A 14894-nucleotide genomic window follows, 5' to 3' on the forward strand; every position below is an offset into this window, starting at 1 on the left:
TTTGTGCAAATTTTGGGGGCCAAAAATGTTTTCTAAAAAGCCAGAGAATGAAAAGGGGTTGCGATCAGACTTGGGAGGGGGACAAGATGGGTTCTGCCACAAAAGACAGTGGGATACTGGCTGGAGGACTTAGGGGGAGAACAAGCAGGGTCAGCCCTGGTTAGTACTTGGATGGGAGACTGCCTGGGAATCAGGCTTCCTGCACTGAGCAGGGGGTTGGACTCGATGGCCTTGTAGACCCCTTCCACACCTATGGTTCTATGATCTATAACCCACAGTGAGCCCAATCATCTGTCAGGTGCACCGTGGGTTGTTTGAACAATAGCTTATTCACAGAGTCAGTTGTCGTGTTATGTGAACCTGCCCATTCTCTGCTTCAAATCTCGCTTTTGCCATGAAGTAATCAGGTGGACTTAGGCAAGCTACTCACTCTCAGCCTCAGTTTCCGTATCTACAATGCAGTGGATAATAACAGAGCTTTGAGCACTTGATAGTACTTCAGTCTATCACTTTAGCACTGTTCAGACATTTGCCCTCAGAGTGGGTAGAGAGTCGGGGCTGTGCACCAATTAATGAAATAAAGTATCAAAACACGTGGCTATAAACAGTAGGACCAGAGAAAGTGTTTTCCCATATGCCTGCATATGGGAAAGCACTTCCTCTGGTCCTACTTTTTATAACCACGATGTGTTTATGGAACTCATTATTTGGATTGTGTGAGGAAGTAGGGAGTGGATTTGGAGAAGAAGCATAAACAAAGGAAAGATTTCTCCTACTACTTTGTGGGATGGAATATAACAACACAAACAAAAAGATATAAGCAGAATGATTTTTAAAAATCAGGTTTTCCCTACCTACCCTTATATTCCATATTGCTAACTTTCCATTTTAGTTTAAATAACACTTGTTCTTTAAAAATACAAGACCCAACGTTTCTGTGTAGTTCTGTGGTTTATTTCACAGCCTTTAGAAACACAACATAAAGAAGAGACAGCCATTACATCATATGCTGTCTGTGTGCTGGAAATTTACAGACAGTATTGGAATAATTACAAAATGGCTAAAAAACAAACTCACTGAGAAGGCATAAATAGAAATGAGAGCCAATTTTCTTTGTAAAATGAACTACGATTGCATTACTTGCTAATTTTTCTGTTTTTTTGTTTTTTTTTTAAGTTGGTTCAGAAGTCACAAATTCCTCCAAGGACTCCTGGGAAATTGGGGACAGTGCTGGGATGTTCAGCTTTCCAAGGTCCCTCTCAGAATTACAATTCCCATGGTTCCTTAGGGAAAAGCCATGACAGTTAAACCAGTGTGTGTGTCTGTATTATGCATCCCTACTTAACCTTAACTGTGTAGCTGCTATACAGTGCAATCCTATACATGTCTACTCAGAAGCAAGCACCATTGAGTTCAACGAGACTTATTCCCTAAATATGGATTGCAGCCTCGGAGAGAAAAATATCCTGAGTGGTTTGTCACCACATCCAGTTTTCAGACCAAATCCAGTTTCCAGGGTGATGTCTCATGCCCCACACATGTTTTCCTGTTGACAGCTGCATTGCATAGGACCAAAGCTAGTGTCGTATGGGCAAGAGTGAAAAGTGTGTTGGGCCACCATCTTTTCCCTTTCTCACATCCCTTTCTCCCTCTCCCCACCTTCTCCTTTCCTCCCCACCCAGTGGGCTGCTGAAAAAGGGACAGACTGCTCCTGCCAGAGGTCTGAACTGATCACTTGTAGAAGGCTTTTGAACGTAGGTTGAGAGTCACATGTGGCGCTTAGGATGCCAGTTGCCCACCCCTGCTTTGAGGTCCACCATCCTCAGTACTGGTTTGGTATTTTACTCAATTCATCCCTTGCTCCTGACACCCTTGGCTGAGGTATCTGCTTGTTTCTGTTATCTGTTTCCCACTTATTCAAATAATAAAGGACGGTGCTGTTTCTAGTCTGTTTTTAGTGTTAGGTGAAAACCTTTTTACTTGTCCTTGTCTTTTACAGCATATGTTTACTGAGAAGTAAGCCCCTTCGTGAGTTCAGTGGGACTTGATCCCAAGTCAGTGAGTGCAGCCTTAGTTTTGTTCTTTTATCCTGGACTGGTATTGCCTGATGTGACTCATTATATATCTATATATCTTATATTATTTATCCATCATCTACCTGTCTATCCATCCATCCATCCATCCATCCATCCATCCATCCATCTATGGGTATTTTTATGTTTTTATCTCTGTGTTGTTCTGGGAGCTATGGCTGAAGTGTGGCTAACACTTGTTTTAAATAAATAAATTAACAAATAAGATCTGGTTAATGCAGATAGGAGGATGACAAAATGGGCCACTGCAGCGTGGGGATAGCAGAGGGAAGCACCATTCCTTCCTCCAACATATCACACTGCTCTGGGTCTTTAAAGCAATGTGTACCATCTCTGGGCCAGGAGATGGAAACCCTAACTCCATCTGTAGGATGGGGGGGGGTGTCTCAGCCTGAAAAGTGCTAAGTTTCTTTCACAAGGCGCAAATTCACCTTCAGCTCTTGAATAGTATAATTATATAGCAGTAGTTTTGCAGGGTGCTTCCAGATGAAGGACTCCTGGTGCTAGCAGTCAGAAGGCACTGTGCAGCTGTTCCATCTTTTTCTCCTGAACAGATTTTTTGTGTTAAGGAAAAAGACGGAAGAAGCAGTAACAAAACATGGGAGGGTGATGAGTAGAAGATGACATCTGGACCTCCAGTAAAGTCCCATGAATGACGCAGGGCAATGGTGTCATGAAAGCCTTGTCTGGAAGCATCTTTCATCAGCACCTGACAGGATAGTTGTCCACTGTTTCTTCATGCAATTTTCAAATATTGTAATGCCCCACAAAATGCTTGTGAATTATAACACTATCCCTTTTAATTCAGTTCCAGACTGATGTACATAGTGCTACATGGTCTCATATATACAATATAAAGTCAGTGGCAAAATTACCAGAGCTTGTTCACAGAATCAAGCTTCTAAGTTAAAACAAACAAACAAACAAACAAACCCCAACACCCACTATATTATTGTTCATGGGTGACAAATTGTTCCACAGGTCAGAACCTGGCCAAATGCAATCAGCACCAGAAAATGGAGTTGGTGTTCAAGACCCGAATAATTCTCTCACTCCAGATGCTGAATTCATACTGCAGTGGTCCATTGAAAAAGTATATATAACCTGCAAGAGAAGAGGACTAGTTAGATCAATTTGCCACTTAATGTTGCTACTATTTTTTTTGTTTAAATGATTTACTAGACATTTTAAAAATACAATGGCTGGGATCCTGAATTTGCTGATGGGATGCTCCCGCGAGTAGATATTCCCTTTGAAATTCCCTTTGCAGACTCTTGAAAATCTGTCCCAGTGGGCTTGAACAGCATTGCAGGGCGGCTGCAGGGGGAATTGGTGAAAAACTGCCTTCCTCTGACAAGTTCCTCCACAAGATCTCAATTCCATCCATGAAGTGAAGGAGCCTTTCCATTCCCAGGAGCTTAGGCAAAGATCCAAACCTATTCTGTTTGTTTCTTTCTTTTTAAATACATGTTCTGCAGTTCACAAAATGATTTGTTGATTAGAGTAGACCTGCACAATTTGTGATGTTTCCCAGCAGGGACATGCTCACCCTGTGCCCCAGCCATGTATGGTTGCCTACCTGGTGGCCCCCTCTTTTTTTAGTCCCAGATAGGCAACAAAACTAGCAAATGGACCACCAATAATTAGTGTTACCAGAATCAAGGCCAGAGAGAAAAGTCATATATCTTCAAAGGCGCAATCCTATGCTGGCTGGGGCATGCTGGGAGTTGTAGGACTTTTTGTCTGTCTAAACAATGCTTTAGCAGACAATGCCATTCCCTCCCCAGCCCTGTCATCCATCCCATTTATCGACCCACTATATAATTAGTCATGGTCAAGATATGCCAGACATCATGGAGGGGATAGGGTAGGGCTCCTCCATAACGTGAGGGAGGAGGATGGACAGGTCTGGCTCCCAATTTGAGGGCCCCCCTGGGGCAAAGTGCCCTCTAGTTGGCCTCCTCTATAAACAGGCTGTGGTGGATTTACCTGGCAGTTGGGTTGGGGGGCAGCAACAAGAGTGCTCTGAGAGGCATCAGGGCATTGTGACAAATTAAAATGAAGGCCGAACTGAGCTCCCTGACACCGCTTGGACTGCTGGGCCAGAAAAATGCATAAATGGGGAGGGGGAGACCCAGCAGGCATCAGCAGGGGGCCCTGCTGGGGCACTGGCTACTGCCCCAGGATATCTGGTGCTGACACCATCTCTGAGCACAAAAAGTAAATGCATACCATTTTTCTGATAGGCTGCATCCACTCGGTGACCAATCCCTGGGAAATCTTCCTCTATAAGTCTAGGGTAGTCTTTGTCCATACCTTGGTTCTTTTCATTGTAACTGCATTAAAAAGGAAAATAAGTAAATCAACAAATACGGTTATGTGTACCGTGATGTACTGCAAATCTGTTTCAAGGACTTCTGCTTCCTGCAGCTTACAACGAATTAACACAAAGAGCCTCAAACCCAGATCAAACAAAAATAAATGTCATAAAAGTAGAATATAAAACAGTAAGGATACAGCTACAACAAAAACGTACATGTTTCTGGCAGCAGTATACAAATGCCTGCTGGAACAGAAAAGTCTATACATTTATATGGATGTGTTTATGTGATAGATTAGATAGATGATAGATAGACACGACAGACAGACAGACAGACGACAGACAGACAGACAGAACGGGACATACAAAAATGTCTTTTGAAAGGGAGTTCCTTAAAGTGGGTGCTGCTACACAGAAGATTCTGCCTTAGACAACACCTCACCCTCCACAACAAAAAGGAGACACAGACTAGGCCTCACCAGCTCATCTGCAGGACTTATTGTTGAAGCTTTTAGAAATAAGCAACTATCTTTACAGAGCAGAAGATGCCATGGAGTTAATATAATCACAGAATAACCTTTGCCCCAAATATTTCTGAATTCAGAGAAGCCAAAACAAGGGGCTGGATCTGGCCTTAGCGTTAGACATACTTAAAATCAATAGCACTTAAGTTAGTCATGTCTAAATGAAGTTTCAATGGGTCTACTCTAGGTATGACTAATATTTGGATCCAACCCACAGACTACAATATGTTTAGTACAGTATGCAAGTTGTTCCAAGTCACTGGAACAGTGAGAAAGAATGAGAGAGAAACTGATTATAATATCTAGCAGCAGGTGAAAAGAATCGCTGACATACCTCCAGTATTTGTCTCCTATGAAAAGAAGAGTTTTACCGGTGTCGCTGATGTGGATGGCTGCATCTACCGCCTTCACAGATTGTGGCAAACCCAATTCATAAATTTTTTTAGGGTAGCCCTCTACGATGTTATAGCCATTCAAAGCCCAGAATTTCCTGCCTGTGAATAAGTGTAGATAATGCATTACACTTAGACCTGGGTTCAGATTCCACATCAACCATGTACTCATCATAATATGGCCTTTCACATGTTATTCTCTCAGCCTAAGTCCACCTTTTGTAAAATGAGACTAAAGATGATTTACATCACAGGGATGATGTTATGATGGATGAGACTGGCAAAACACCTGCTGCAAACATTTCACACACTAGGTAGGAGCATGATCCAGCCAGTACTAAGCATATTTAAGTCCTACTGGTTAAGAAGGTAACATTAAAGCATATGCTCAACTCTGCCCCACAGAAAGCAATGGGACTTGAAAATGCTTAAGCAGGGCCAGCCCTACTATTAGGCAAAGTGAGTCAGTCACTTCACGTGGCAGATGCTGGGAGATGGCAGCAAGATGTTGGAAGAGAGGGCAGTGTGTGTCACACAGCCTGCCCTGTTCCCCTTAAGATGTAATGGAGGATACTGTCCTATCACCAATGATGAGGACAGATTCAACAGCCATCCCAGTCGGCAAGACAAAGTAGTCCTTTTTCTTCAAAACTTGTTTTAACCATGTGTACCTTTCTCCAGATTTAGGCTACAATCTTATGGTCCCCAGGAGGGTGTCCCAAGGGCAATAGGGATGTTTTGGATCTCTCCCTCCAAGGACGGGGAGAGAGGGAGAAATGTATGCTAGACCTGAAGCTGACATACATAATATACCTCCCACTGCAGCCAATGGGAGGAAAACCGTAAAAGAAAAAAATTAAAAGGGATAAGATTCCTGCAATGAGCAGGGGTTTGGACTCGATGGTCTTATAGGCCCCTTCCAACCCTACTATTCTATGATTCTATAAGAAATAAGAAAAATGCCCCTTAGACTCCCACCCTAAGGTAGTTTCTTCCACTCATCTACCACTGGTAGGATTGCTCTGCCCATCCATCTGATTAATTGACTAATATTTCTTTTAAGGGCACAATCCTATGCACGTTTAGACAGAAAAAAGTCCTACAACTCCCAGCATTCCCCAGCCAGCATGGATGGCTGGGGAATGCTGGGGGTTGTAGGATTTTTTTCTGTCTAAACATGCATAGGATTGTGCCCTAGGTGAATGACAGCCCTAGGAAAAGTCAGATTAAAAAGCCACATGATGTCCGTGACATGCATTTGATTTAATAACAGTTCTCTTCCCCTTTCTGTTTCATGTTAACGTACTCAAAAGTATTAGGGCTCTACCTACTGAATATAGGAATCTCCCTTCAAATCAGTTTTCACAATTGTTTCTACAATACCTTCAAGTGTTCTCATGTAATGCACCAAGCAGGACGTTTGTTCTTTCCTGCCCTGTGCAGAAGCTTACCCCTAAAAAGCAGCACATGATCATTTTCAGGGTCTTCATATGCCGCATCAATCTTGCCTGGAATTTCTGGCCAAAATGACTTAATTTGTACCAAATCTGCATCAACCATCTGGGGATGTAGGCGCCAGAAGAACCTGTGATAGGAAGAGGAACGTTTTGACTCAACATGTCTAGATTTAAAGATATTGAATAGGCCTTTAAAGTAAACCAGAAATTAAGTCACTGGAGCCAGGTCTCAGATAGCACTGAAGAAATATATGAATAAATATCATAGTTGTTAACTATTTGAATGAAGTTAACTAACTATGTTAGTTGTTAACTTCATTCAAATTTCAAGTTACAAAGCATGTTTTTTGCTTAGAATATATTCAATGAAAGCTTGTATTGATGGATACAGTGTAGCCCTATTCAGGTGTTCGCCTGCACACATGAGAGTTAAAATGGGGGGGGGGCAGCAGGGCACATACAAGCCCCACCCCCAGCATCTTCCTTAGATCTTCCCATGTTGAGCAGGAAGATCCACAAAGGGCTTCTATTCATGTTCACCTGCAAAGGGCTTCTACTCATGTTCATGGTTACAAGCATACACAAAGTCCACGTGTATACATGAAACACTTGATATTTCATTTGTGTCTCACCTATCCTTGAAGATCATCATTTCTCCACGGAGTTCTGTGATGGCATCAAGGGTCAAGTTTGCACTGCATTTCTCTGGAGTTTTGGGATGATCCGGATGAGGATCATGGTCTCCTGCACCTGTGTCAGTAAATTACATGTTAGCAGCATGGAGTTCCCCTATAGTTGACCACAACAGTGTGTGGATGGCACAAGGAAGCTTTTGTTTGATATTACATGAAAAAGCAAAGCAATCATCAACAAGAAAGAGTTGTTGAAGCAGGGTTTATTTTCTTCTTTTACCAATATGTAGTACAGACAGAATACTAGTTTAGATTAGATTTCCCAGCTTGGAGCACAACAATATATTCAGCTAAATAAGGTGGCACAGAGCTTTCTCAGACTGTACTGTTTCAGACTAGCTGGTGTGTGTGTGCGCGCGCGTGTGTGCGTGTGTGTGTGCGTGTGTGTGTGCGTGTGTACGTATAGACAATACATGCTACAGAGAACCAGGATGGACTTCTCCCTGATGTGCTAATTTTTTTTTACATGCAGGGTTTCTTTTTTTAATGTGTGGGAATATTCCAACATGCAGATCCCACCTCTGCAGTCTGAAACAGAACTCTGTACCACCAGATTAATCTGAATGTGTTGATCAGATCTTAAATGCAACACAGTACATCTCAGCTGGCTATTGCCTGAAGTGTAAGAAGATGAGAGTAAAAATAGTTAAGGGTGTAGAATAAGTCGTAGGTAGGAAGCAGTGAATATATTTTGTTTCCACCAAGTTCAACTAAAAAGCATGAATTCAAGGAAGGTTGGTGATTAGTCTCAACCCAGAGTTGTCTCAAGGAGACCTCTATGGAATTAAGCAGTTGTGCTGTATGAAAAGGGTATGAAGGTCAGCAGTGATGTGGTCAGAGGTTTCTGAAGGAGTGAAGGGTTTGCCAAAATTGGTAGTGCAGATGCAGTGAGGACATGATAACAGATTAGCAGTATCTGTGGGAGATGCAGGAAATTATGTGATGACAGAGAGAGAGAGAGTTGAAAAGATAATATTTAAAGAAGAGTGAGGTGAGAGCATGAAAGATAAAAATGAGAGTATATGCATATGGGAAACAAGTAGATAATTAGAAACCTGGTGATGATTAACATAGATTTGCATGTGATGTTCTGCAGGATCTAACACAGAATGATGATAGAAAGCTGTGACTGTGTGTGTGTAAAGCAGCATCACACACGCAGTGGCACATCTTTCAACATTATGCCTTTGTGTAGAAACGCCAGTGAAATTCACCACCCATATCTTCCATTGCAGAATAATTTGTACACAAAAGGAGGACACCGCAAAAGGCAGACATACCATAGAGAGTCTGGATTCCTTGGACGTCATCATCTGGAAGCAACAAGCCCGTGTTGCCAGTGTATGTGTAAATTGGATACATCAAAGCTCCTGGGTCTCTGGAATGCTCAAGTCCCAGCGAATGACCAAACTCATGGGCAGCCACAAGATACAAGTTATATCCTAGAGAGCAGCATGTAAGTGTGGTTATGAGAGCAATAAAGCTTACATCGCATTATTGCTTTAACCCAATTCTTTTGCTTAATGCCTCCTTCTCCATAACATGTTCAAATACTAATAGCTGGTATGGTTATTCACTACTATTCTCCTTACATTAATGGAATGGAAATAGTATTTGACATCTAAATTAATTCACTGAGTAGGAAGACAGCACATACTTGGGTATGCTTTAGTCCCACTGGAATCAAACTCCGGTAGCAATGATATGTACACTCACTTGGGAGTAAGTGCCACTGAATACAATGGAACACTTCCAAGTTAACATGCATAGCATCAGGGTGCAGATGTGCTTACATGAGTGCAGCTCGGCTCGGGCAGCATGAGTAAGGAATGGCAAATAACCAATCACCAAAATAATGTGGTTCAGCCACTATTTACTCTTTGTGAAATTATTCATGTGAACTTTTTTAAATTATTCATGAAATCGCACACACTTCAGCAAAAGGGAACGTCCGCTTTCTAAACCATGCACTCATTAAACATTGTCTAACTTGGCATCGAATGCTGTTGAAAACCAGCAACCCACATTATGGTAAGGTAAATGATCTTTAGAGCACTTGTTACCATTGGAATCAGTTGACCACAGTTCATCCTCATCGAAATGAGCATCTCCTCCAAAGTCTGGCCCAGGAGGGAAAGCGTGAGCCAACAGTCCAGAAGGTCCATCGAAGGGATAGAAATCACCATGCTCTACAAATATTAGAAACAGCAGTGAATTCTATTAACATGCCTAATTGCTAATCAAATGAAGGGATAACATAACTCTCAACACAGAAAGCAATTTCTCTCTAGTTACCTCTCCTTCCAAAGGAGATCATGATATCAGCAGTGCCACTGCGAATTCTAGTAAAGTTGAGCGGTGTCACATCCGACCAGACCTTGAAAGCCTTTCTGAATGCTCTGTCCACTTCAGACTTTTTCAGATCGGGGGTGTAATTTACAATCCTACCAAAGAGAAACAATTGGTTCCTTGCAAACTCCAAAAACGTTGCAGAACATTCCTGTGATAATATTCCAGTTATTGTCTTTCCATTACCTATTTAGCAAGTACAGGAATGCAAATGCAGGCACCTTTCCTGTTATGGAATTGAGGTTTTGTGGTCACAGGATGTGTGGTTTTTATTGCGGCACTATAATAAATTGACTTTCTTTTTGGCAGAAGCTATGAAGGGCAAAATCCACACACAGTTAAGGTGGATCAGGCCTTTTGATTCAATCAGACTAGTGGCTTGATCCTAAACATGCTTATTTGGACTTGTTTTTTAGTACACAGGCATTTAAATGTGTAACATTCATCCTATGTTAGCAATGTGCAGTATTCTCAAAAATAAAGCCAGACAATTCCACCAAAGAATACTGGTGGTTAATCTAGATATGTAAACCTTATTTTCATCTCTGCTTTTACTGGATACATCGTAGCACCTCATTTACAAAACCAACAAGTTCCTCTGTTTCGATTCCTCATCCAAGGCTTACAAATATATGCCTCAAAGGAAATTATATAGGACAAATGAAATACAGTCAACGACTTATGGCCTCTGAAGGTCTAAAACTAATAAAACATAACATGAAAGGTTGACAAATGTTGCAATTAACTTTCTTGCACATCTTGTTCCCATGGATGCACAGCAAAACTCTTGTTGTCTTAAGGATGCAAAGACACAATACACATGCTAAGTGCCTAATTATGCACCAAAAAACAATCAAACAAACCCGCAAGTGCTTAAGAGATGGGTTCTGGCCCAATGGTAGATCATATGCCTTGCATATTAAATAAGAACTAGCAAAGACCTGAGACTCTAGAGAGATTCTGCTAGATTAACAGATAGTTGGACTGTGGTTTTGACTTGGTATAAGGCATTTCCTTTATATCCCAAAAGGAATATAATGATGTGTGCCAAACTAATGTCATTACAAATGGTCAGCCTTCCCAAACCTAGTGCCCCAGTTGTTTTGGACTACAACTCCCATCATCCCTGGCCATTCAGCATGCAGGGCAGTGCTGGTAGGAGTAGTCCAACCTATCTGGAGGGCATCAGGTTAGGGAATGCTGACACAAGCGTTGTGCTGGCATTGCACAGAGTTACACCAGCACAAAAATGTTTTGGATTGGGACCTAGAGACGGGGTTCTTACCTGTATGTTAGGTTATTGTGGGACCACTTCAGCTTTCGAGGGAAAAAATTGTATTCCCCCACATCAGGGACACCACATCGTGGCTGTTGCATTAGCTCATACGTTTCTTCATCTAGCTTGCCTGTTACTTTCAGTCCAAAAAAAGCCTGCATTTCTTGAAGTTTGGAAGCAACTGTATCAGCTGACTTCTTCAGTATCCCAGCAGGACTGGATTGGAGATGATAATGAGTTTTTAGATAACGCTGGGAAGAGAACAACAACAATTACACTTCTAGTTTGGTACTGCAGTGTAGTGTACTACCAGTAATAATCGTATTTTGCAGACTAACATAAGCAAAAGGACAGGCCTCTGCCCTGAAGAGCTTACAATCTAAGTTTTAATAGCGGGGAAGGCAACAGAGACAAGGGAGGAAGACAGAGGCAACAGAATGAGAATATGAAGAGATCTATACTGCACCTCTGCAAACTCAAAATCTTGCTTCGTGAACTCATCACTTTCTGATTCCTCTGATATTGGCAGTCTAAAACACCACGACATGCCCAGCAGTAGTAAGAAGGCAGCTACAGAGTGTAGGTACATCATGCTGGAAGGATGCTTAGCTTTTGGAACTCTGATGGTTTAGCCTTTAAGAGGGTTTGACTTATATAGAGCGACACTAGTGACTCATCATCTCTCAAAGACAATGTCCGAGTGACTGAAAAGTAAACATGCTTACACTGCTCTTCCCCCACACGCCTCCCTTTCCTCCAAGAAGGCCTGGGGTTTTAGGAATCTGTTGTCCCACTAGTGGCTTAGAAACACGGTCTCAGCATATTCCCAGGTGTTGTGGGAAGGGTTGAGTGGAGCAAACAGAGCATTTCTGATGACTTCGCAGTAATGTTTCTGACCTGCTTTTGTTGCCTTTTACAAGAATGATTTCCTGTCTTTTGTTCTGACAGACAGACAGCTGAGATCCAAGCAATGAGATCAGATAAATTGGCAAAAGGACTTTTTATATACTGCATGGAGTGCATGGAGGTGGGGAGAAAGGTGGGATGCATGTTGATTCCTTCTTCTGACTTCCACCTACATGCATAGCAGTGGAGGCTGGTGGCTCCGTTGTCAGTGGGGCAGTGAATCCGCTCTGGGTTTCAGTCAGAACCAGTCAGAACTCTAAAGGAGCGATCCAAGGTGCTTCGCACCTTGTATAGCTCCTTTAGAATTCTGGTTGGTTCTGACTCAAACATAAAGCAGATTTACTGCCCCACTGACATGGGAGCCACCAGCCTCCACTGATGCACAGGGCCCATTCCATGTGATCACAGGAACCTTGGTGGCGGCGGCAGCTGGCTTTGAGCTGCCATTTTAAATTCCCCACAATGTCCCAGAGTGATGCTTTGCGGGCCGGGCTGCTCAGTGCATGGTTGCACCATTCTGAAGCTTTCTCTTTGAATGTTCCCACTGATTGGAGAATGGAGTGGGGAACAAAAGTGGATGAAGAATATTTTTCAGGCAGGCAATCAAATGTTTTGAAGATGGGGGGCCGGGGGACTTACCAGTAAAAATAGTGGCATCAGCACCTATCAGTTTTTAAGTGTTCTTTGTGGCTACTTGAAGAGGCCTGGAAGAGTAGCTGCAAGGAATTTCCCACAATCCCACATTTGGAACGATGCTATATCATGACATAGCATTGTTCCAGAACTTTCTGCAGTGGTCACCTGCCCTTCCCCTCCACCATCCACAAATGTCCAGAAGAATGCGCCTGCACTTTGGTGGCCCATGAATATCGCTGCAAAAGTGGGAGGGCCTCCTTCACCCATCATGAACAGAGGGGGTCCCAGGGCAGTTATCAATGCTGGCAGAGCCCTGGCACCTGCCCATGAGTGTATTATGTGCCAGTTTAAGCACTGTACGGTCGGCAAGTTGTGCTATTGATCAGCTTGTACATATTTTGAAGATGACAGATTATCAGCCCCTCATCTAACAATTTGTCATAGGCATGAGTGTTCTGATGCATATGTGGAGTTTCCCTGTTCATTTCAATGGCCAAAGCAAACCCACGTGCTCATTTTTTTTTGCATGAACAGATCTATACCTCCGTTAAAATGAGTGGGGCAATATATACGAACAAGAATTCCATGTGTGCATTAGAGCATACACAAGGCTCCCTATCAGAGTTTATTGATTTTGTATAATGTATAAAAAGAATCATAGACTCACAGAATAGTACGGTTGGAAGGGGCCTATAAGACCATCGAGTCCAACCTCCTGCTCAATGCAGGAATCCAAGTCAAAGCATCCCTGACAGATGGCTGTCCAGCCTCATCTTGAATGCCTCCAGTGTGGGAGAGCCCACCACCTCCCTAGGTAATTGATTCCACTGTCATATTGCTCTAACAGTCAGGAAGTTTTTCCTGATGTTCAGCTGGAACCTGGCTTCCTGTGACTTGAGCCCATTATTCTGTGTCCTGCACTCTGGGATGATCAAGAAGAGATCCTGGCCTTCCTCTCTGTGACAACCTTTCAAGTACTTGAAGAGCGCTATCATATCTCCCCTTAGTCTTCTCTTCTCAAGGCTAAACATGCCCAGTTCTTTCAGTCTCTCTTCATAGGACTTTGTCTCCAGTTCCCTGATCATCTTTGTTGCTCTCCTTTGAACCCTCTCCAGCTTGTCTGCATCCTTCTGAAAGTGTGGTGACCAGAACTAGACACAGTACTCCAGATTAGGCCTAACCAGTGCTGAGTAGAGGGGAACTAGTACTTCCTGAGATTTGAAAGCTATACTTCTATTATTGCAGCCCAAATGAGCATTTGCCTCTTTTGCAGCCACATCACATTGTTGGCTCATATTCCGCTTGTGATCTACAACAATTCCAAGATCCTTCTCGCTTGTAGTGTTGTTGAGCCAAGTAGCCCCCATCTTGTGACTGTGCATTTGGGTTCTTTTTCCTAGGTGCAGAACTTGGCATTTATCCCTACTAAATTTCATTCTGTTGTTTTCAGCCCAGCACTCCAGTCTATCAAGATCACTTTTGTGTCATCTGCAAATTTGATCAGAATTCCCTGCACCTCCTCCTCCAAGTCATTAATAAAAATGTTGAAGACCACTGGTCCCAGGACTGAGCCCTGCAGTACCCCGCTCATTACCTCTGCCCATTTTGAGAAGATCCCATTGATAAGCACTCTTTGAGTCCAATTCTGTAGCCAACTGTGGATCCACCAGATCATTGTTTCATCTAGCCCACTTAGAGCTAGTTTGCTCATCAGGATATCATGGGGCACTTTGTCAAAAGCTTTGCTGAAGTCGAGGTATATTATGTCCACAGCATTCCAGCAGTCCACAAGGGAGGTGACCTGATCAAAAAAGGAGTTCAGATTCGTCTGGCAGGAATTGTCCTGCCAGAAATGATATTTGACTCATCTATAAGGCAAAAGATGGAGCAAATTTATTGATGTGCTGACAGAGAACACTATAATTCTTTTTTTCTTTACTTTTTTGGTGGTGGAGGAGTATAATTTGGGGGCATTTTTGGCATGCAAAACCTCAACACAGTAAGTATATTAAATCCTATTCAATAGTATTCCTTCAAGCATTGAAATTTCTTATTAGAGACAGTCTGCACCTGCCTTGTACATCTGTTGGTTTGTGTATATTGGATGAAGATATTTTTAATTACTTCCAGACTGTGCCCACTATTTTCAGTTTGCCTATTTAGTTACTCAATGTTTTGCTGCCTGCGATACTTCCAAGAGCAAATCGAGACAGCTGACAAAACCCTAGTCAGACAGGAAACAGTGCTGG

General features: G+C 42.6%; 1 protein-coding gene across 1 annotated transcript; it reads right to left on the bottom strand.

Annotated features, from left to right (window-relative positions):
- Positions 1 to 935: 935 nt before the first annotated feature.
- Positions 936 to 11727, bottom strand: LOC146349455 (collagenase 3-like). The gene is made up of 10 exons (XM_084842692.1): positions 11570 to 11727; positions 11113 to 11354; positions 9774 to 9922; positions 9542 to 9667; positions 8759 to 8920; positions 7419 to 7536; positions 6781 to 6914; positions 5272 to 5431; positions 4326 to 4429; positions 936 to 3197 (listed from the first exon to the last, which is right to left on the bottom strand). The coding sequence occupies exons 1-10, from the start codon at positions 11693 to 11695 to the stop codon at positions 3097 to 3099; spliced, it is 1422 nt and encodes a 473-aa protein (XP_084698818.1). The 5' UTR covers positions 11696 to 11727; the 3' UTR covers positions 936 to 3096.
- Positions 11728 to 14894: the final 3167 nt, after the last annotated feature.

This window comes from Heloderma suspectum, chromosome 3 (genome assembly GCF_057233095.1).
Source record: "Heloderma suspectum isolate Gila_16-S chromosome 3, 16-S_ref, whole genome shotgun sequence".
NCBI lineage: Eukaryota > Metazoa > Chordata > Lepidosauria > Squamata > Helodermatidae > Heloderma > Heloderma suspectum.